We start from the raw sequence: 23075 nt of genomic DNA on the forward strand, positions 1-23075 counted from the left end.
TAATATATTTTTTGTAAAAGGAAAATTCATTTAATATAAAGATTTTTATAATTTACTTTCACTAATACAAAGAAAAAAGATATAAGGAAAAAAGCCCCCTTGAGATCAGATTAAGCTGTATGCGGTCCCCAGACCAAAATGAGTTTGCCACCCCTGATATAGAGTGTGTATGGTGTATATAGAGTGTGTGTATATACAGTATGGTGTATATAGAGTGTGTATACTGGATATATAGAGTGTGTATGGTGCATATAGAGTGTGTATATGGTGTATATAGTACAGGAGTTTAAGTACTTGGGGTCAACAGTCCAGAGCAATGGAGAGAGTGGGAAAGAAGTAAAGAAGCGAGTGCAGGCAGGTTGGAGTGGGTGGAGAAAGGTGTCAGGAGTTCTATGTGATAGGAAAATATCAGCAAGAATCAAGGGGAAGGTGTACAGGACAGTGGTGAGACCGGCCATGCTGTAAGGTTTAGAGACAGTGTTACTGAAGAAGAGACAGGAGTCTGAGCTAGAGGTAGCTGAACTGAAGATGCTGAGGTTCTCTTTGGGAGTGACAAGGTTGGACAGGATTAGGAACGAGTACATCAGAGGGACAGCTCACATTTGGGAGACAAAGTTAGGGAGGCCAGATTAAGATGGTTTGGACATGTTCAGAGGAGGGAGAGTGAGTATATTGGTAGGAGAATGTTGGACATGGAGCTGCCAGGCAGGAGGCAAAGAGGAAGGCCAAAGAGGAGGTATATGGATGTAATTAATGAGGATTTTAAGCTAGTGGCAAGTGTTGAGCATGCAGAAGTTAGGGATAGGTGGAGAGAAATGATTCCGTGTGGCGACCCCTGAAGGGAAAAGCCGAAAGAAGAAGAAGAACATATATGGTGTATATAGAATGTGTATATATGGTGTATATAGAGTGTGTATGGTGTATAAATAGAAATGGTGCATTGATTTGGTTATAATGTGGTGCAGTCATTTATTTTATAGATCCAGTCTTTTTACTCAGGACACTATGATTCATAAGTTGACTATGTTTGACTTAATGATGCTATAGGAAATATTCCCCCACTTAATGTTTACACAGATCCCTATATAACAATTAGTAATGCATTTATATTCATTTCTAAGAACAGGTGTTATGAGAGAATATTTCCAAATTCCCAATATAATATTTGTGTTTGTGTGGTAGCTTCCTTGCAGTGTCTGTATTCTGTTGCTTTTTAATTGCTTTGTTGGGTGGTTATTCTCTGCAGCATTTGATCTTTTTTTTCTCCTATAACCTGCTGTTTAACCTGTGTAGCTGATTGTTCAGTGAATAATAATCATTGTTGGTCTTTATTTTATGCTAATCCTTTGGAGTGAGAACAGATTGTAATGTACACACTCCTACATTTTCTTACACAGGTATTGTTTAATATGTAGACACAGTAAGTAAGAGGACAGGTGCCACCTCCTGTATTTTTTATACTAACATTAGTATAGATTTCTATCCTCTTATTTCCTTTGGTGTCATTTTTTGACTGTAGTTCCCTTGCTGTTTACATTTTTTTTATATAAATTGATTTGCAAACGATAGCGATTTTTTCATTCTTATAAAGTCTTTAGCCTTATTTCTAAATCTCTGCCAGGGTCTTACATGCCTTAAGCCCATATCACCCTTCCAAACTTTAATCTTGATCTTGTTATGGTTCTTGCTTCCACACTAGACCCTCATCTCCTGTGGGAATGTAACAGCAGGCTGTTCTAACTATGACCATTAAATTTATTTGATTCGCTTTCTATTTTTTAAAAAAATGCAAAATGCTTTAATTGTACTCCAATCTGAAAGAATGCCACAATTTATGTCCTTAAATAATTCATATAAAACAATGGCTCAACAAACACTGGATAACTACCAGGGACAAATGCTGGCTATGTTTTTGTGTATGCAAGCCCAGTCCTTCAAACAAAAAGGAGATGTATGACGCAGTATTTGCATAACATAATGCTGTCACACAATCTTTCCCTGGAACCTTTTTTCCAGGATCTGAATCCCAAGGTTATCCAGGATGTTAATAGAAACACACTTTCTTTGGGATTTCATTTGGGGTTCACCTGGATTACCAAATGTTTATAAGAAAGAGACTACTGTACTCTTGTCTATGGAAGTGGCAACTTTAATGTGTCCTGAATTTCTGCTCTTTGATGAACAATCAATCTTCCAAGTACACCAGTTTCCGATGCCCTGGCCATGAGATTAGCGGCATTTGTGAAAGATGTAAGGGTAGATTGTTGAATTGTCTGTTCTTGGAAGGTTTTTAAAAAGCATCTATGTTCTGTGTTGATGGGGCCATTGAAGTCGGCTTAGTGCTTAATTCCACCAATATAAAACAATTCTGTGGTTGCATGGCTTAAGCTACATCTGATCTTAACATATTTAAAAAAGGAGGATTTAAGAATCAGTTTATCAATCAAATCTAGAACTGTGTAGCGATCATCATTCTTCTTATGACAGCGAAAGTATGTTGAACCATTTGTTCTGTAGAATCTACCCATTTGAACCTGCCTCTATCTAAAAGAAAATTAACTTTAGTTATTAAATTCAGGATCAAATATTAATGAGACCCTTAGGCTTAAGAACGTTTGAAGCCAACAGTGTACCTGAGCTTGTAGGTGCTCTAACATAGATATACCCAAATGGGGTACATGGAGTTGAACATGCCTTTGTGTTGAAGAAGAAGAAGAAGAAGAAGAAGAAGAAGAAGAAGAAGAAGAAGAAGAAGAAGAAGAAGAAGAAGAAGAAGAAAGAGGAAAATATCTGTTTCACAGTGCGATTTACTGCAAATTCTGCTCCATGTGGCACTTTGACCTTGTTAAAGATCTGGGCATGTTCCAGTACACAGACAAGAAGATATCCAGGTCATTCTCACTGATCCTGCTGAGTTTTGTGCTGCAAGATTTTTGGGTTTTGAAGCAAAATATAAATCTGATCCAAAAACAGTCCTTGAAGCGGAGCTGGAGCAGTGCTGTTTCCCCTTTCCTCCTACAGACATCTACCACTTTTGATGTATTCACTTCTAGAGTGAACTCTTGTTCCACTGAAAGAATATCCATATACCTCCTCCTACCACCTTGTACTAAGTATTTAGAGCGAGAACTGAGTGTAGGTGGTAAAAGAACACTGCAAATACAGGGGACTTTTTGTAGGAAAAGAGAACACAATCATTTTTTCACCTCAGTGCTGTATAATGTTCAGACAACAGAGGCCACGACGGTCAGCGGGAGCTTTTGAATTCTATTCAATCTAACAAAAATCTGAAACTATCAACAAGGTATTTTTTTATTATTTTCAGCTAGATTACCTGTGCCACCAGCAGATATCTGAGGTTCTGACACTGTTCTATGAACAATTACCTATTCAAAGGTCAAAAATAAAGGACAAAGAGCTTCTATATTGCCAAGCCTCGAGCACTGACAGAAGATGTGAAAGTGATGGGTATGAATTCAGTGATGGGATTTTGTGTGTTAGAGAAGAGTGGGGAAGGTTGGCGCAGCATAAAGATCGAATGAGATTGAATTTCATTCTGCAGAGAAAGACACAAAAGGATGAAAAGCTGACCTGTCGCAGTGTTCTTCTCACTTCGAGACAATATCAACTTCAAAAACAATTACACTACTGGCTTTGGTGAAAGAGCACAGTGCAGATTTAGCTATATAGATTGTGTGTGTGTGTGTGTGTGTGTGTGTGTGTGTGTGTGTGTGTGTGTGTGTGTGTGTGTGTGTGTGTGTGTGTGTGTGTGTGTGTGTGTGTGTGTGTGTGTGTGTGTGTGTGTGTGTGTGTGTGTGTTTGTAGATGAGAATACTATAGAAGGAAGGCATCATAATAAAGATGGAGATTTAATGAAAGTAAAGCTTCTTATTGATTCAGCTGACTGTGCGAGTGTATGTTTCTTTTTGTATGTGTGTGTTTGCTAGCTGTGGCTCATCTTTTACAGTGAAAACAACTTGGAGCAAAAGCAGATTATGAGATTAGGTGATACAAAACCAGAATAAATGAATAAAACAAATAAAGCAGACAGAAATGAGCTGTGATCCATTCAGTGGTCACAGTGGATGTGCAGGATTTGCTTTGAGACTGCTTAGCTGCAAGCTGTACGGACAAAGACACTGAAGTATAATGATGTCTGCCAGCTGTGAAATTTGTTCCAGGAGGATAAAAGGACTGAGGGTGAGTCTGAAAAATTTTCAGTGAAATTCAATGGGAACATCACCTGTCTGGCTTAAGGCCCAAATGGATATGCATGTGCACTTCTTGGGTATAAGCTGCTTAAGTGTATTTGCATTGCACACAGCGTGCTACCTTCTGACAGAGAGACAGGTGAGTATGTGTAAGTGTGGGCGATTTTCCACTGCACATCCAAAAACAAGAAGTGGTTCAAATAGGAAACAACAACACTTTGTTTTTTCTCTGTATAGAGATGACTAGAACTGTCACAGAGAGTAAAAGTGAGCAGCTTCAATTCTAGTTCTCTGTTTGTCCTGTTCATGATTCACCTTAATGAAGTTGCTTATACTGTATAAGCATGATATTCAATTCATTTTGATAAAAAGAATTGATGAAAATATATAAATAAAAAATAAATAAAAACGCTAATGGTACACATATGCAGAGTATGCATGTTCTCGCCGTGGCACAGGGATTTCCTTTGGGTATTCTAGTTTCCTCCCCCGGTTTAAAAGCCTGCACTGTAGGCTGAATGGCATCTCTAATTTGTATGAGAGTGTGTATGTGTTTGTGGTGTCCTGTAATATACTGGTGTACCACCTTGCCTTTTCTGGGGACAGGCTTCAGATCCAGAATTTAGTTTACTAAAGATAAATGAACTTAAACACTTATATGTGTGATGGCTGCATATATGCAGTTGTTTAGTCCTAGTCCTTTAAGTATCATTGTTTCTAGAGGTAGTGTGTTTAGTTCAAAGTACTAAACACCAATTACAGTGTTCTTGTGCAGAGGACTGTTTAATAAACAAACAGTACAATACACAAACCTCTCACTACAGGTGAAACTAAATCAAAATGAAAGAAGACTCCGTGTCTAGATTTTGCTCATTTTTGTGTTTCATTTGTCAATGTATGGGTGTGACAAATAAAAGATGAGAGAGACAGAAGGAGAGAGAAAGACAGTCTCCATTCTGCCAAGAAAAGTGATTTGTCAAGCTTTTCTATTTATATCCAAAAATCTATCATTCATGTTCTTCAGAGATAAAGAGAGAGAGAGAGAGATAAAGAGAGAGAGAGAGAGAGAGAGAGAGAGAAAGAGAGAAATAGAGAGAGAGAGAGTGTGTGTGAGCGAGAGGGAGAGAATGAGAGTGCACGAGACAGACAGACAGAGAGAGAGAGAGAGAGAGAGAGAGAGAGAGAGAGAGAGAGAGAGAAATAGAGAGAGAGAGTGTGTGTGAGCGAGAGGGAGAGAATGAGAGTGCAAGAGACAGACAGACAGAGGGGGGGGGGGGGGGGGGTTTAAACAAGCCCATAATAGACACAGAGGCCACACCAGAGGACATTCAAATTTTACACAAAGCTTACTTTATCAGTAAGGCCACAGAGGTCTTCCTAGAGGTTCTTCCTCCTTGCAACAACTGGAACTGAAAGGGTTAACATGCAGGCTTCACCAGTTCCTTAAGCTGTGGTTGCTTAAAAGCTTCATAACCAATCAACTCAAATAGTACAACTATAATATGCGTTTCATTACACACACACACACACACACACACAGAAGAGATAAATGTGCAGAGAGCCGAGAGAAATCACTCCCACACACAATACATGTGAAGCTTTACTCTGATAACAGCCGTAGACCTTCTTTTGAAGTAAATATTCCACCTTTTAATCTCTGCCATAATAAGAGGTGCTGATGTCTGAGTAACTTTAATAATCAGTAACAGTAACTTTGCAAAAAAAATGACAGACGTGATATGCAGGCTATGAACTGACACTTTACCTTTGTACTGCTATGTTGTCTTTAAAAATAACGAAGGCAACAGTGCTCCAGCTGTCACCTCTACACAGATATGTGAGTGATGTGGGGAGGAAGGAAGGGGGCAGGAATAAAAGCAAAAGCTTTCTTTGAAGTTGCCCCATCAACTTTCTGTATATCTTCGTTACTCATCAAAATGTCATAAATTGAAGTGTGTGTGTGTGTGTGTGTGTGTGTGTGTGTGTGTGTGTGTGTGTGTGTGTGTGTGTGCGTGCGTGCGTGCGTGCGTGTGTGTGTGTGTGTGTGAGAGAGAGAGAGAGAGAGAGAGAGAGAGAGAGAGAGAGAGAGATTGTGCACGCATGTTAGCGTGCTTCAGAAATACCTCTGTCAGATCAAGGCAATGAGATTTATATGAGCACATGGAGAGAGGTGGAGAGATGACTGAGATTATTCACACACAATAAATCAGCTGTCAAAATATATTTACCTCCACACACACACACACACACAGACACACACAGACACAGACACACACACACACACACACACACACACACACACACACACACACACACACACACACACACACACACACACACACTCAAGAGACAAGATACTATTACTACTAGTATGACTACTACTAATAATAACAAAAAAATAATAATTATACTTATATAACACCTACAGTATATCACACCCAATGTTGCATTATATGTCACCCAGACTTACTATTGTGTGTATTTTCTCACGTATTAATACCACAATAGATACTTACAGTTCAGATCAGCAAATCAGTTTAGGTCATTTGGTCTCAAGGTATTTTCCAGGTAAATTTAGTTTTTTACACATTACTATAATTTAAAATTTCTTTATTTCAAAAGTTAATAAGGTTTCATTTTTCACAGGAGATTTCCGCAGTTTATTAATATTGGTGTCAGACATGTGGCTTTATTTCTTTATATGTCATTTATTCTCATGAATATTCCTTGTTTTTCACATTTCAGGACATAAGATCACATATTATTCACATAATTAAATGTATGAGATTTTTCAATGATACATACAGCAATTTGCGCATGAGAGATTTTTTATTTTTTATAAATAATAGTTTTTAGAATTTTTTATGGCCAGTTCAATGTCTTGGTATCTTGAAATCTGTCCCTATAATATGGATGAAGATCTGCAAGAAGGAGGGTCAAGAGAGGAGAGTATATGGGTCTGGTGCGACAGCGAGGTGTTTTGCCTTATTCATTAAATCAGATTTTGTCATTTGTAATTTAAGATTTGGTGTAAAAATTCTATTTAAGAAATAAATCTGATGTGGTCTTGCGGTGAGACCAAAGTTAAAGTGAGGTATGTTTTGATAAAAAAGCTCAACAGATCTGAATCCCAGAGGAATCAGCTCGGTGTATGATGATGGCAGCATGAAATTCTGATTGGCCATGGAGATCTCGTGACTCTCAATTACAAGGAGACGACAGAGACAGAGAAGGAGTAAAAGAGGGGGATGGAAGGTTAGATAAACACTACATGGAAAGGGTCATGCCCTGAGAGAGGACTATCACTGAAGCATAAGCAGGCAGCATTCCTGAAAACACACAGTCCAAATCCTCCCGTCTGCTTTTTTACCTCTCATATGTACGACACAATGTAAACCAAACACAAGTACACACACAAAACAAAGTCCACAGTTGTTATATACACATACATACATACATACATACAGTATACCGTACTTAGCCGTATGTCACGTCACTAGAGAAAAATACACATATGCACCTAGAGATGCGTGCACACACATGAGCATGCGCTCACACACACACACACACACACACACACACACACACACACACACACACACACACACACACACACACACACACACACACACACACAAACACGCACACAGACACACACATACAGGAACACAAACATTGTATATTCATCCACCACTTTATTTACATCTGTACACCTGCTCATTTGTGCAATTATCCAATCAGGCCCTCACATATCAGCAGTCAAATGTATAAAATCATGCACAGTTCAAGAGCTCCAGATGATGTTCATCAAATTTCAGCATGGAGATTAAATATGAACTCCAGCAACATTTACCGTGGCATGGTTGTTTATTCCAGACAGACTGGTCTGAATATTTTTTAAAAAAAAAACTGCTGATGTTCTTATCACATGCAACAGTAAATTGTACACAGAATATTGCAGAAAACAGCACCTTCCTCAACAATGTTGATGCAGGAAGTCAGAGGAGAATGGCCAGACATGGCCAGACATGGAGCTGACAGGAAAGCTATAGTCATTTTAATAAATGCTTACAATAATAATGAACAGGAAAGCATCTTGTGTATACAGAGAATACATACAACGCTGTATAGTTATACACAAAACTACAGCAGCAGACGACCACAACAGGTTCCAATACTGTCAGCCATGAACAGGTTTCTACAGAGGGCACAGAACTGGAGAGTTGAAGACTGGTGAAAAAGCAGGTGACATGTTTCCAATCTTTTTTTTTCCCCCTTTCAGAACAATTTGGCATTTTTTCAAGCCATTCTGTGTAAAAGGCTAATATGTGTGAGAATCTGAGGTGATCAGCAGCGTATGAAATACTTCTGGCACTAAAATTGATGCCACTGACAAAGCCACTAAAAGCACATTTTCTCGTGACCTGTATCTGCCTGGTTATTTGCACAGCACTACTGCAATGTGACTGTGTGATGGCACGAATGACCAGGTGTATAGCTGCTCCTAAATGGTCAGTAAATGATAATACACCCACTGAATCTCACACTCTAACATTTCACTCCTCGTACTACAGAGCTTGACTCGAACGACTGGGTTTTAGGATAAATGTGAGTATAAAATATGAATGCTCATTCCTTTATTCTTGAAATATTTCCCTCCACAGTGGCGTCACAGCATTTGTCTTTTCAAGTAGAAAATGTAGGAGTGAAAAAGCAATAAAACAAAAAAGCAATAAAGAAATAGAAAGGGAGAGAAATTGAAAATAAAATGGGATAAAATTCCCCAGGTGATTGGGTACGCCTCATTCCACATGCAGAGGCTGGGTTTTAGATGGCAAGGAGAGATTTCTTTACAGAAGCCACCTTGCCTGATTATGTCTTACAATCAGCTGATCTGTGGAGGTGCTCAAAAGAGCAGAGTTCAATTCAAATACAGAGGCAAATCAGAGAGAGAGAGAGAGAGAGAGAGAGAGAGAGAGAGAGAGAGAGAGAGAGAGAGAGAGAGAGAGAGAGAGAGAGAGAGAGACTTATTTCTGAGGTATATTATGTCTATTTCTTACTGTTTCAGTGCCAAAGCTTTTTTCATTTTAGAAGCTGCTCAGTATTGATACAAACAGAACAAAACATTTGTAACATACATATACACTGTGTGTGTGTGTGTGTGTGTGTGTGTGTGTGTGTGTGTGTGTGTGTGTGTGTGTGTGTGTGTGTGTGTGTGTGTGTGTGTGTGTGTGTGTGTGTGTGTACATGAGGTAGATAGCATGTGTGTCAGCATAGGCAAGAAAAAAAGATGTTCATTTTTCAATTAACAAAACTTGTTGTGAAGAAAGCACATGTTCGTCTTTACCGCCCTTGGGAGGTAACTGTGATAGGTGTGAATATCGAAGCTTTGACTACTGCTGACGGGTGGGGGTTGGTGGTGAGAGCAATGGTGGGGATATTCAAGAAAAAGTAAATGAAACAACAGATTTCTGGGTTTCTTATTTGTATTAGAAGCACCTGTATCTCAAGTTTACTTTCCAAAGAAACATAATGAAGCAAACTGACAGTGTCTTGCTTTAATACGGAGTTATTCTGCTACATCGAATAATTAACAACATTAATCCAAGCACTTTTGTCGTGTTCAAATTCAACACCAATAAAATAATTTTCTTTTTGAAATCTCTGGTCACTGAAGTCACCCATTTCACAAATCCAAAGCACAAAGTCTTTCCTCACACTTCAGCAGCAATTACATGTTTTGCAGAGCATTGTCTTCTTCACAAAGTAGACCCTCACACCTATTATTGTACCATAATAGCTGTGTCTCAGAACATGAGAAGACCTGAAAGAGACTTGGGATTCTGACTCATATCTCTTGCCTCCCGGCTGCCAACTCATTGAAAAGACATGCCGACCTGTCTGCATGTTGTCTTGAATTGAAGCACACATTAGCAAGCCTGTGCAGGTTTAATCTTTAATGTCTGATTCCTTCTCTCATGCTGCTATCTTTCTTCTAAAGTATCATCTCTTAGCCAAACGAAGGGGATTAAAGCTTGCAGGCGTTTGTGTTGAGGCGTTAAAGAGCTGTAACGCGAAACTTGTAATCACCTTGCATGTGGTAGCACTGTCCTTGTCATCACAATTACTTGCAAAGAGTGCCATTTCCTTAGCTAGCGAATTCTAGCTTACGGAATGAGCAGCATGTGAAGTAGCACAAATCGCAATTTACATACAAATGGCTGCATTACGCTGGCTCTGAACAAACAACATTGTGTGCTTACGTAAAGATACAACTACATACACACATGCTTCTGGAACATTAAATACCTTTAACCAAGAGTGTAGAGGCAGTAAACCGCCAGTTGTTTTATGTGGATTTAGCATTAGACACACTTTATTATGAAAACACACACACACACACACACACACACACACACACACACACACACACACACACACACACACACACACACACACACACACACACACACACAGACAGACAGACAGACAGACATACAGACAGACAGACAGACAGACAGACAGATAGATAGATAGATAGATAGATAGATAGATAGATAGATAGATAGATAGATAGATAGATAGATAGATAGATAGATAGATAGATAGATAGATAGATAGATCTATTAGGTCAAATATATGACATCAGATTGAACACTGTACATGACAGACATAAAGGTTTATCTAAAGGTGATAAGCTGGAATGGGTTGTAAATGATAATGATAGCCAACCACAGTGCCATCATATTCATTTAAATTGGTCATACGCAACTCAGTTTCAAATAATAAATCCACCGCAGGATCTGTATACTAATATTCATCTGCAATCTTCTTCAAGTTCTGAAACTTAGTTAGAATATCATCAGAATTGGGCTTTATATAGCAAAACTGTTTCCCCCTCTGCGCTATCCTTAATAATAAAATTGTCCATTTCCATAGTGATGAGGCCCGAGCAAACAAGTCAGCTCTTTGTGCAGTCGATGATTCTTTGAAGATTACACAGATGGATTGGCAAACCTTACACCCTCAGGATTTACACACATTCACTGAGCATGTCAATCAACACAATTTGTTTTCCAAGTCAGTCATGCAAATAGAAAAAAAAAATCTGCATTTTTAAAATGTGAAACCATTTCTAAGCGACAGTATTTTCTTTCTTTCTTTCTTTCTTTCTTTCTTTCTTTCTTTCTTTCTTTCTTTCTTTCTTTCTTTCTTTCTTTCTTTTTATGAGTGTATTTCCGTTTGACATTGATAAAGAGAGAGTCTGATAGATAAAGAGGAAAATAGATATTGCAGTTAAAGTCTAAGTGAATTTCACTCAGCCTGTTGAAACAAAAGAGTGTCTGGCATTTATATAGACTAACTGTGCATATCCCTCCTTATCTGATCTTATCTGATAGAAGTGCACTTTTTCTCCCTTATTACCAACTTATTAAACCATGTAAGGTTCTTTCCATGTGACATTCTGAAATACTGTTTCAGCAGCCAGCAGAGTTGCTTTAAGAGGAAGAGTTTGTTTATGAGAACACTGTGGGTGAAACGCTGCTTTTTTTCAGTGAAATAACACCCAAACCCACACGCACGCACTGCTAGAAGATTTAGCTATCTACCTTACGTTCTGTGCGGCATCTTGCCAGCCTGCCAAGTCACCGCCATCCAAGTGTAACTAAGTGTCTTTCTCTTTTCTGTTTGTAAAGTGTTCAAATCACTCATGCAGGGAAGGTTTGCAGTCCTGCCCACACAAAGAATGCCAAATGCACACTTAAACTGGCAATCCCAAGCTCAAACCCCCATGGTAGCATTCTTTAAGAGCTAATTACCCTTTTCTCTCAAACTGCCCTTTTATGTATTATACATCAGAGCCATTGGTAAAAAAGTTGGAGTCATTTGCTAACAGATTTTATTTGGTCTCTAATCATGTTGGTTCATATTATTATGTCTAACACCACTTTAACAAGATTGAATTCCTTCACGCACGATTGCTCTTTACTGCTTTTACTGCTACAAAACTGTAAAGACGTACTGTAAAGATGTTTTGTACATATTAGTTAATAACACACCAGAAGTGTATAACAGGCGAAGAAATTATTATCTTTTTTTTTTCAGAATAAATGAAAAACCAAAAATAAACAAACAAAACAGAAAAAAAAACCAGATGCATATTTTACAGTTGACAATAAAGCCTGGATAAACAGCTGGGCCTTCAGCCTTCTGGGAATTTGCTGTTCTGAGGATAAGGCACGCACACATCGTCTTCCTCTGGAATGTCTGCTATGTGTTTGTGTCTTCCATGCCATGAGCAAAACAGAGAAGTCCCTGGGAATACCTTTAGACTATGGCCACCATTCAGTATAATGATCCAGAATAATGATCTTAAAGAACCTGTGCTATGGATATCTTTATTTTCCCTGCAGGAATACACATGAATAAACTAATCTGTTAATCCAAAGAACTTCCTCAGTCTATGTGGGTGTGCTATAGGATTGCAGAGAATTATTTATTGTTGGAGCTGCATTAAACACCAGTTTCTAAGATCACAGGGGTTTCAGTTTGTTCACCAGTACAGTACATCTGGACCTACATTAATTCAAAATGACACACTTTCCATATCTAGAATTTCTATTTTGATGCAGATCTGTGGCTGTATCTTCACAGTTTCCTATTTTTTATGGTTGCAAGTGTAAACCCGGTAAAGCAGGTCCTAGCTAAGACATAAAGGCTCAGGTTTGCCCTGAGGCTGTCTTTCTAGGAGACCCATTGCTGACAGGAAGAACGAGCAGAGAGGCCACAAGGCCATGGCATTAAAACAAAGTCCAGATGGGCTGTCCTGGCCTCTGGAGTGACCGGTGGGGGAGTGTGGTAAACAGGCTATGTTGCACAGCAGGGGGGATTCGGGAAGTGGCTGTCTGAGGGACACAGGTTTAGTATGTGGGACGTTTGTGTGGTTTTGTGGTGGGAGCCAAGCTGTAACAAAGCCCAGACGTGGATCAAGGACACATGTGCGAACAAACCAGTGGTGGCTTTGATTTCAGCCCCCAGTGCTATTAAGGCTTACTTGAGGGTTTATTTTAGAAGGCTGACTAAAGAAAGAGGGAGGCAACTTTCCTTTCCAACTTGGAACAACATGGTCCAGATGCTAGGTTAAGTGCATGTGATTGTGTGTGTGTGTGTGTGTGTGTGTGTGTGTGTGTGTGTGTGTGTGTTTGTTTACATAAGTTCCATAATCCCTGACTACAGATGCTTGTAAAATCTAACTACAACACCACAACATGGTAAAAATACTCAGCTACAAAACAAAAGTCTTGGCAAACATTTAACCATAATTCTCTAAATATTTGCAATATCTAAACATACAGTAAATGATAGTCTACAGTACAGTCAGTTACTTCAAATTCCCATTACTGAAATTCTGAGACATTTTCAATGCATGCCTAATACATACATTATATAAGATCAAATACTATTTGGTTTCATAAGGTTCTATCTGGCTTGTTTTGCAAGGCATTTTAAGACTAGCATTATAAGATCTAAAGGTATTCCTAACGTTTTTACCTTGAGATTTTATGGTAAAACATTATTAAAATACACAGTACTATCCTTCTGTGGGAGAACACAAGCAGTAGCTGACGTTCATTTCTCAGTTATAGTAAGTAAAACTTTAGTGAGCACTTTGCACCTGCCTGTAATATTTAATGCTAATGTTATCTTATGTTACCTACAATATTAGAGTTCCACTGCACTGGAGACTTAAACATTGTCAAAGGAGAGATTATAAGAGAAATGTAGTTTATTGAATTGGATGTGTGTGCTTATATTATTCTTATGAAGCATATGTAGAGTGTCTACAACTCAAGGATATTTTCTGCACTGGCAATCCATGCTGAGGCTTCCAACCTTTTTTTTTTTTTTTTTTTTGTCAGAGTGGAAAGCCAGCCAGTGCTGCTTTTGTAGGTTCATTCGGGGAGATGATTGCTTAGCAGATATAACTTTATAAAGCCAAATATCTCTGAATTTGAAAATTGAGCTTTAAAAAATGAATATAATAAAATACACCAAGCCAATGCAAAAATAAACAGGAAAAGACACCACAGGACAGTAGATTATTGACCATGATACTGGGGTCAGAAAATCCTGGTGCCAAACACAAGCCATTATAGTTGACGTCCCACGTGTGGATATCTTTTAACATTTGAAGAATCAGACAATGCATTCTTTACAAAAACACCTTACAGGATAGACTGTAAAAAAAGTTTCAAAGGAAATCAACAAAGATGCAAGTGTGCTCATCGTAAGCTGAAACAGATGTGAGGATGGACTGGAAAGCATTAACGTAGCTTTGATCATTTATCCCTCCTCTGGTTTTGAAGAGTATCTGTCCAACTTTCCCCTACTAACAACCCAGAATAGCTAGAGGACCAAGAGCTTAAGCTAAGCAAAAAGTATAATGTACTAGAGCCTAAATAGAAAAGTACTAAACAATATCTGTATATAGTTGAGTGAAATGTCCTGAATGGCCAGCGCTTCTTCACTTACCTCCTGATGTACTCTTTTTGCACGTTAGATGGCTTGAACCAGATGTTAGCGACACCAATATACACCATACACACTGAGATATCAGGCAATTTAACTCAAGTCTGTACATTAAACATGATTAAACTGATCTTAAGCTCTAGACATAAATTAATGACTCAGTCTTCATAACAGTTAAGACGATGAGCTCCAAATTAAAGGAGCATTGTGTGTAAAGCATGAAAATAACACTGCATTGTGCACATCCTGCCTCTAATGTGTGATGAAGAAAAGAGCCTTATATGAAGTATGAAAGAAGTGTGTTAGGAGTATGGCATTGCAGTTTCACAATAGGTCTAGTGTACAAGACAGAGACACGTATTCCAGAACATGTTATGGAATGTTGGGGAAAAAAGACTCCACACAAGTGCTGCAGTGTTCAACGTAATGAAACACTTCAGTTCCACTAGATTTAATGGTATGTAAAAATGACATTTTTTAATATAAAAAAAGAACTGGAATGTTATCACAGATTGTGATTTAAATTAGTTAAATAAAATTCAGAGTTCACAAAGCAAAATCCCACGACACACTTTCAATTCAATGCACATCCCACCACTTCATTAAGGCTATGAATGAAATTGGGAAAGTAATGAGGATAATCAAAGACATATTTTTATATGAATCACTGACCTTTGCAGGAGTGTGAATATTACCATTTCATCACTCTCTGACTCTAGTGACCAACAACTACGTGCCGTCACTAAATTACAGATATTGTCAGACTCCTGTTAATCCACATATAACCTTCTGTTTGTAAAGTCAGATATTCAAATAAATAGAGATTCATACATCCAGTACACAGTGCTACTGAGACTAATGCTGCTTAAAATGCTGGATCAGTATTAGATCTTATTTTATGTATATTGATCCGAGTCACGTGTGTATTTTATATCCTACTATACTGGCCCAAAACAAGAGGCAACCTTCATTAAATGTAGCACACCATGTCATATAAAATCACCAACGTCACATGGCTGATGTTTTGCAAAACATGGCAACAAAAGCTTGCAGAATGTTGCTCTGTTACTTTTAAGATGTCAGAATTGGCTCAGTATTGGGTAGCTTTATTAATATTTAAATCCTCTCCTAAATGAAAATAGTGGGATTATTGTCTCCCTATTAACACAAGACAATAATGGCAAAAGCAGCATACATCAGCACTTAGGCCTGCCTCCAGTGAGTTTACAATGAACCTTTATCATGATTCGTTCTATCACAAGTAATATGCATTGTGTTTTCTGCAAAAGTAAGACTTTTAAGAATTAAAGGTTATGACATAGAAAACAAACGGTAGCCTGTTTAGCCACATTTAAAGGTTTGTCCCTACAGGAGGTAGCTAGTCCAGATATTCAGAAGTCACACTGAACCCAGTTCACGGGCCGCGTGGTGTAATGGTCACCTTGGTAACTAGTGGTCCTTATCCATACTAATGTGATAGCAGGATCCACGCGCGAGAGAAAGGGAGAGAAAGAGAAAACTTTACAGTTTGTCGTGCTTTTCTTTACAGTGCAAAATGTGCTCATGGATTCTGTCTATCCTGTCCTGCAGTATCCTTGTGTGTTCGTCGGACAGAAAGCCGAGCTCAGGCGCCAAAGGCTCACTATCCCGGTAGAGCTGGAGCAGGCGAGCGCGCGTGTCTCTCCGCCGATGCAGATCCGCCACGCGCCGCGCTGTTTTCCTCCTGAACACGCACACAGAGCTGAGCGCCGCGCTGTGATACTTTTCCCACATATCTAGCACACGGTAGCCGTGCACTAGTCCCGCCTCGTTATCGATGAAGACCAAGCTGCCACGAGGAGTCCTGAGCAGGTTGCTGGCGTCTCTCTCCATGGCTTTGGCGTCCCACTGCAGGCTAAACAGGTTGCTCACAAGCCGGTCGAAGTTGGCCGTGATGTAGTCGAACAAAATCAGGTCGCTCCACTGCACCAGCTCGAGAAGCTCCGCTTTGGTTTTGGTTTGGAGCTGGGGCAGTAGCGGTCGCAACCCTTGGCCGGAGCGGTGAAATGGAGCAGGCACGACTGCTGGACTGAGCTCGGCCACCCACTCGCTGAGAGACACCACGGCACTCGGTGTCCACTGTAGCGCCTCCATGCGCCGCCTCACGTGCATCCACTGCTCGCCATCGAGGCGCAAAAGCGCGAGTGGCGGCACGTTGGTGATCCCGAGCAGAGCGGCTAGATAATAAGACAGCGTTTCTCCTTGAACCTGCTCGGAGTTGATGCCGTAACGTACACATGCACGGGATCCGTCCGAGAACGTGGCCAGCTGGTTGGACGTCCTGCCGCATCCCGGCTCCAGAGACACAACTCGGCCGCGGCGGACTCTCTGTCTCCACGAGCGCGCGTCTTCCTCTCCGAAGCCCATCGACACACCATCATCGAGGCGTTGACTCCAATAGATCCCGTCCTCTAGAAATTGTTCAGTTTGGTTTTCTGCCTCGTGAAGCTCACGCTGTGTGGCTGCAAACCGACGTCCGTTAGCTTTTCTCCGTAATGAGACCGTTTCATCATTGCTGATGTTGCGATCTGGGTGTAATTTGGAGTCCGTCGGGACGGCAAGTAAAGCTCGAAAAGTTCCCGAAAGGTCAGGAGATGGATCTGGATAGTCAGGGTGTACGCTGTGTTCCCGGACGCTACGTGAGTTTCTCTCCAAACGCTTTTGAAAGCCGCTCCAGAAGTGCAGCACGCCGGCACAAGCACACAGCAGCAGCAGAGACGCCAAGTTTACGCACACGGCCTTCATCTCGTCCGACAGAAATATAGTACAGTTCCACCTGCCTCACAAGCTCCAACTACTCCAACATTACATACCGTCCGATCCGGACACTGTAAGGCAGATGGGTGCTGAGAAATCGGGGCCGATCTCGCGGCATTTCTGTTGTGCTGCTATATTCACTGCTCCAGTGTACCAGACTGCTCATCTCCGGCCATTCTCACAGTTTAATCTCATACAACTCGCTCTGTATCACACGCTGATGTGTGTGTATCTGGGTCGCAGATGTTCAGCGTGCTCTCTCAGTGCTCATCTCCACCTCCTCCTCCTCCCTGCTAGTGAGCATGACTCCAGGCTGCTCCGCTCCAAGAAAGAGGGTTGGTCACGTGACTAAGGGAACGCGCTGGATGGCCAATCAGTAAACGGCGCTGGGTCGCACCGGCAGCAGAACTCAGGGTGCGACTGGAGAGCTGCGTGCACTCTAATTACTCCACACAACAGTGTGTCACAATAGTACAGCACTTCAGGATGCGCACTAATCTGACCCACCAAATACTTTTGCCAGTATGAGAAGTCTGGAAAGACTGGTTTATTTTACCATTTGAATAATAATCAAAGCATGATTTATTTCTAATCACCCCATTAAAGACTCATTTCATATATCGTCAATAAAATCTGAAACATAGTCCTGAGAATGTATGCAATTTATCCTTGTTTCCCTCCTATGACACAATGCAATTAAAAAGATTCCCCCTGTCACGAATGGCGCAGTTGAGTTGGCACGAGCCTGTGAGGTCCTCCAGGCGGCAGTGTGTCCTATTTCTTATTTTAAGCTACAAATCTGTGCTCATGAGCGCCCTCTAGGCGTCCGACAGAACATACATCAATTTATAAAGATATATTAAAGTGTATGCAATTTGATGTAATCAAGCATACAGAAACAATGGTAGTATAGAATAGAACAGCTATATTGAAATAATGAAATAATAATGGTTTCTGAATATTTACTGTAAAAAAAAAATTTGATCATGGCACTGAAAACCACAAAGGTACAACATTCTATAATTTGTACCAAGACACATTGAAGCAGTTCGGGTTTATAAACAAAGGCAAAAATTATGGCTTGAATAGCTTTTATTGCTTGTAAACATAGACAAGCAGGGAGCTAAGATGAAGATGAAAATTAAGTGCATGAGTGGGACAAACAATGGGGATTAGTGATTGGTCATTGGTGACAATAAGGATCAGTGATTGGGTGCTGAAAACACTGGAGTTTAGTGATTAGATGTTAGAAAACATTAGTGTTACCGGAAGCACAATGTAGTCAGGTTCCGCACAGTGATGGTGAGTCGACTGAACTTGCTCTCTCAACTCCTAGAACTGGCAGCTAATATGTTAGCTGAGCACTGTATCGAATGCAGGACAGACTAATATCTGCTCAAAATTGTCTAGATTTGTAGCTATGCTCTTTTTTTTTAAATTATGACACCTAAGGGGTCTAAAAACTCAGCAGATGTATCAGCAAAGTTGCTAGGTTGACAACATTGTGCTGAACACAACCAGAACGTAATGTCTTGGGGACATTCCCGTATGATCATGTTAATGTTACTTGTAGCCTACACCACAGGTCTGCCTATGATTACATCACCAAAGTGCATAGATAGAGGAGAATACCTTACCATTTGAAATTGTGCAATATTCGATCTCTTAATTGTTCTTCAGGATTTTTAGACTATAACTTTTAACTTATGGTCAGGGGCTGTGCAACAATTCAAGTAATATCTCAACTAATTGCTGTTTATGTCCTGATGAGTCTACCATTTTGCCTGTAATTGTGAAGCTCTGATAATGACTATTTAAAATTTAACTCACAAATGATACTATTCAGAATGGTACAAGGTAAACATGCCTGAAAGTGTTGTAAGGTAAATGATTCAAGCTCAGGCTTCAGTAAGTCTATTAATGCCATAGGGCTTCATCCAAATGTTCTGTGACTTACAGTCTTCCTTTTTTCAATATATTAGTCTATTACAGTAAATGTGTTCTGCCACTTTGTAGTGCTTGCCCGAGAAAGTTACAAATCCTTTATTTTTTTCTGTGGGAAGACATGTCTACAGTTGTAATATAAAATAATGTACTTTTTTCCTAAGGGCTTACTGAAATACGCTCTCTGATGTGCCATTGGGTATGACTGAGACACAGCAGCATTACAAAGCATCGGCCTCAACCTTTTGTGTTTTGCTCGGAGATGTCAATGATCATTACATTTAAGTTATAACAGAACACACAACAGGGCAATCAGGCTATCAATTACACTGACACATTACAGCTTTAATGATATATGTTCTTGCTCTTGTTACAGTTTTAGTAAAGAGTAAATGAGTCACCAGTATGCCAAGTGCTTTCTGTATTGCTTTCACTACATAATCAGAGGGTCCAGTGTTTAATATAGCAGGAAACCAATCCACCGGGAATATGTCAAACAGACATGTATATTTTATAAAGGAACAACAAAATAACAAATAAAAAAAAAAGGATGAAGAGAAAAGGCTTAAATATTTAGACATGGTGTATATTTCTTCTAAGTAACATTGTACCATTGTACCTTGAATTTCTGGAACAAAAGAGTGAAGTGAAAGTGAAAAAAACATCAATGATGATTTCGTAGCATGCACTCAAATGATATCTATACTACAGTACATTCAACACATTATGATGCAACAATTTATTATAGTCACTTGTTGGATGTCTTGCTGTGCAAATTCTGCTTGATCATTATCATTATCATTAAAATGGATTCAAGATTGAAGATTCAAGAGGTTTATTGTTATGTGCACAGTGAAAACACAAAGGTTTAGACCATACAATGAAATTCTTACTTTGAACGTCTGCCTTAAAAAAAGAATAAAATAAATAATAGAAATGAAACGTATGGAAAACTACAGTATATGCAATGTTTGGTGCTCAGTGTGTTGTGTGGCAGCAGTCAGTGGGGGTTCATCTCACCTACGTATTCTGCACACACGAGTCAGGTGTGTGGCTGTGGCTCAGTTAATGTTGAACTCCATTAAGTAGGGTATTTTATTCACTTTAAATAAAGCGATTCTCTTTAATGTAGTTGATGGAGACTCATTCATAAATTAGTTGCGGCAAAAATGCTGATTACCGATGTGATTTTCCATGAATCTGCTATATTAGCGATTAAAATATTACTTAGTTAATACTCTAGTTAATGTTAGCTTGTTTACACTAACACACCAAAGCCATCGAGAAAAACTTTGAAAATAACCATAATGACACAGTCTCCATGCTACAATAATAATGATTAAAGCAAAGTTTTTCACTGTGGGGACATTATCTTTATAAGTACAATTTTGACTATTATTTGTGTCCCCCTTCAAAAATTGCTCATGCGAAATTTTATATTTATTGTCCCCTCTACTGTTAAATGAAATTTAAGCCCATGGTAATACTCTAACCTCAAAAAGGAAACTGTTTACGATTTTAAACATGCCCAAACCGCACTCTGCAATTTCCACTAACTTTCCAATAACAAGACATTATTTCCATTAATATAAAAACAGGGATCTGATAAGATTTTAAGATCCTACAGGACAAACTGAAATTCCTTTGCATTGCATGCATTTCTTTCCACCTATACTTTGCTATAATGAATTAATGATAAATTTATAGTGGAATTGCCTGCATATTTTGACATGAGTATTTTGGAATCAGCAATTTTTATTTAATGATAAATTTTAATATTCCAAGCAGTGACTGAGAAGAGATTTGTCATCACCTGTCAGCAGAGCCTCGTTTCATTCCACTCATTTAAACACTGAATGAACATGTTAGATTTCCAGCTTGAAATGTAAATCATACCTATGTAGGGAAATGAAGCCATAAAAAATGTCCCATGATTGATATTAGTACACCAAGAAAAACTGTGTCTTGTTCTTTTTGGAGCTCTTTTAGATTACTACATTTTTACTACATATTACATTTCAATAATGTATTCCAGTTTTATACAAATGTAGGTATTATACACACTGTAACCACAAATACACAAATAACCATGTGAATATATGATATATTTCCATGACGTAGGAGCAAATAAAAAGCCGAAGAAGAATGGCTTGCTAAATTTAAAAACTTGACCATGTGTTAAAATAATTACAATCATTTGTCATTGTTATTAGGAATATATGGTAATGTGTTACGGTTCTTCAGTACGTACCTATGTAGAAGAAATAGACCTGCATTGTCATCTACTGCCCAGCTGAACATACAAATCGTAGTAACACGCACATTTTTTGACATACAAGTTACATTCCTGCAAATCAAATTAACTCATTACAGAATGGGAGGGTTATGGGCCATGGTCTATTCTTAAACAAAAAGCAGATTCAGAGCCTAATTCTATTTACTTTTCTTCAAAGGAATGAGTATACCGTGGCATGTGGACTCCAGGATAACATACCCAATTACCAGACAAAATATGAAAGGCATGTGATGGACACTTAGCCAGAAGCATCTGCAGTCAGACACTCAAACTGCAGATGGCCAGGAGATATTAATATTCCAGACCTTATTCACTTGACCTGTGTGCCACATGAAGGGGAAAATCTTAAAAATGGACAGTAGAACAGATTAACTCTGGAGAGCACACATTCATTAAAAAATCATAGATCAGTCTTCTATAATACAATATAAGTGAACAGAAGCATTTTTAATGCATCATACAGCTTCAAATGTAGTGATCAAAGAGGAGTAGTTGTGCTTTTATGGTAAAAGTTGCACATTATCTGGGCATTAATTCAGAGTCAAAGTTAGACAAGAAATAGCAGTGGCCACAGAGCTACAGTATTAGAGCACAGTCTATGGTATGACCAAACACAAATGCAGACGTCTTCAGATATCAAGCATATCCATTTCCTGCCATCTGGACGGGAGTCCCCTCTACATTCCTCACTCGTTTTCACCATAAACATGTCCCACTGTTTCCATCAAGTGGCCTGTGAGGATGGCACTTAATCGTAACCTGCTCATTGGTGCTCTTAAACATGTAGTTTTTAAGAGCAACTTAGATGATAACCTAACAATTAAGCACAGATAATGTATTATCCATTATTTCAATAATTTTGGTTTAAACAAACATAATGTTCCATTGTTATTGTGTATTTACTTTAGTCAATGTTGTGCTTTGGTTAGAGTTAGATGTGAGTTAAAACTTATGAGTCTATATGAACTGGAGTCTACATTGTATTTCATTCTTATGCTGTTTATATGCAGAACTGCTTTAAACTGTATGTGGCTATAAAGCTATAGATTATTAATTGGATCTTTCTTTCTTTCTTTCTTTCTTTCTTTCTTTCTTTCTTTCTTTCTTTCTTTCTTTCTTTCTTTCTTTCTTTCTTTCTTTCTTTCTACACTTCTCTTCAGTTATTACATTTCTCTTAACACTAAACTTATTCTAGCACTTCACAAAGTCAAACTAAACTGAAGTCAAACTGACAAACTGAAGTCATTCCAGAAATGGATCCTTTACACTATATATTGTGCAGGACAGACTTTCCAATA

General features: G+C 39.0%; 1 protein-coding gene across 1 annotated transcript; it reads right to left on the bottom strand.

Moving 5' to 3' along the window:
- Nucleotides 1-15153: 15153 nt before the first annotated feature.
- Nucleotides 15154-17873, bottom strand: fjx1 (four-jointed box kinase 1). Its single transcript, XM_027172976.2, has one exon. The coding sequence runs from the start codon at nucleotides 17523-17525 to the stop codon at nucleotides 16263-16265; it is 1263 nt and encodes a 420-aa protein (XP_027028777.1). The 5' UTR covers nucleotides 17526-17873; the 3' UTR covers nucleotides 15154-16262.
- Between the last annotated feature and the right edge of the window lie 5202 nt (nucleotides 17874-23075).

The sequence above is a fragment of the Tachysurus fulvidraco genome, chromosome 10, assembly GCF_022655615.1.
Source record: "Tachysurus fulvidraco isolate hzauxx_2018 chromosome 10, HZAU_PFXX_2.0, whole genome shotgun sequence".
Classification (NCBI taxonomy): domain Eukaryota; kingdom Metazoa; phylum Chordata; class Actinopteri; order Siluriformes; family Bagridae; genus Tachysurus; species Tachysurus fulvidraco.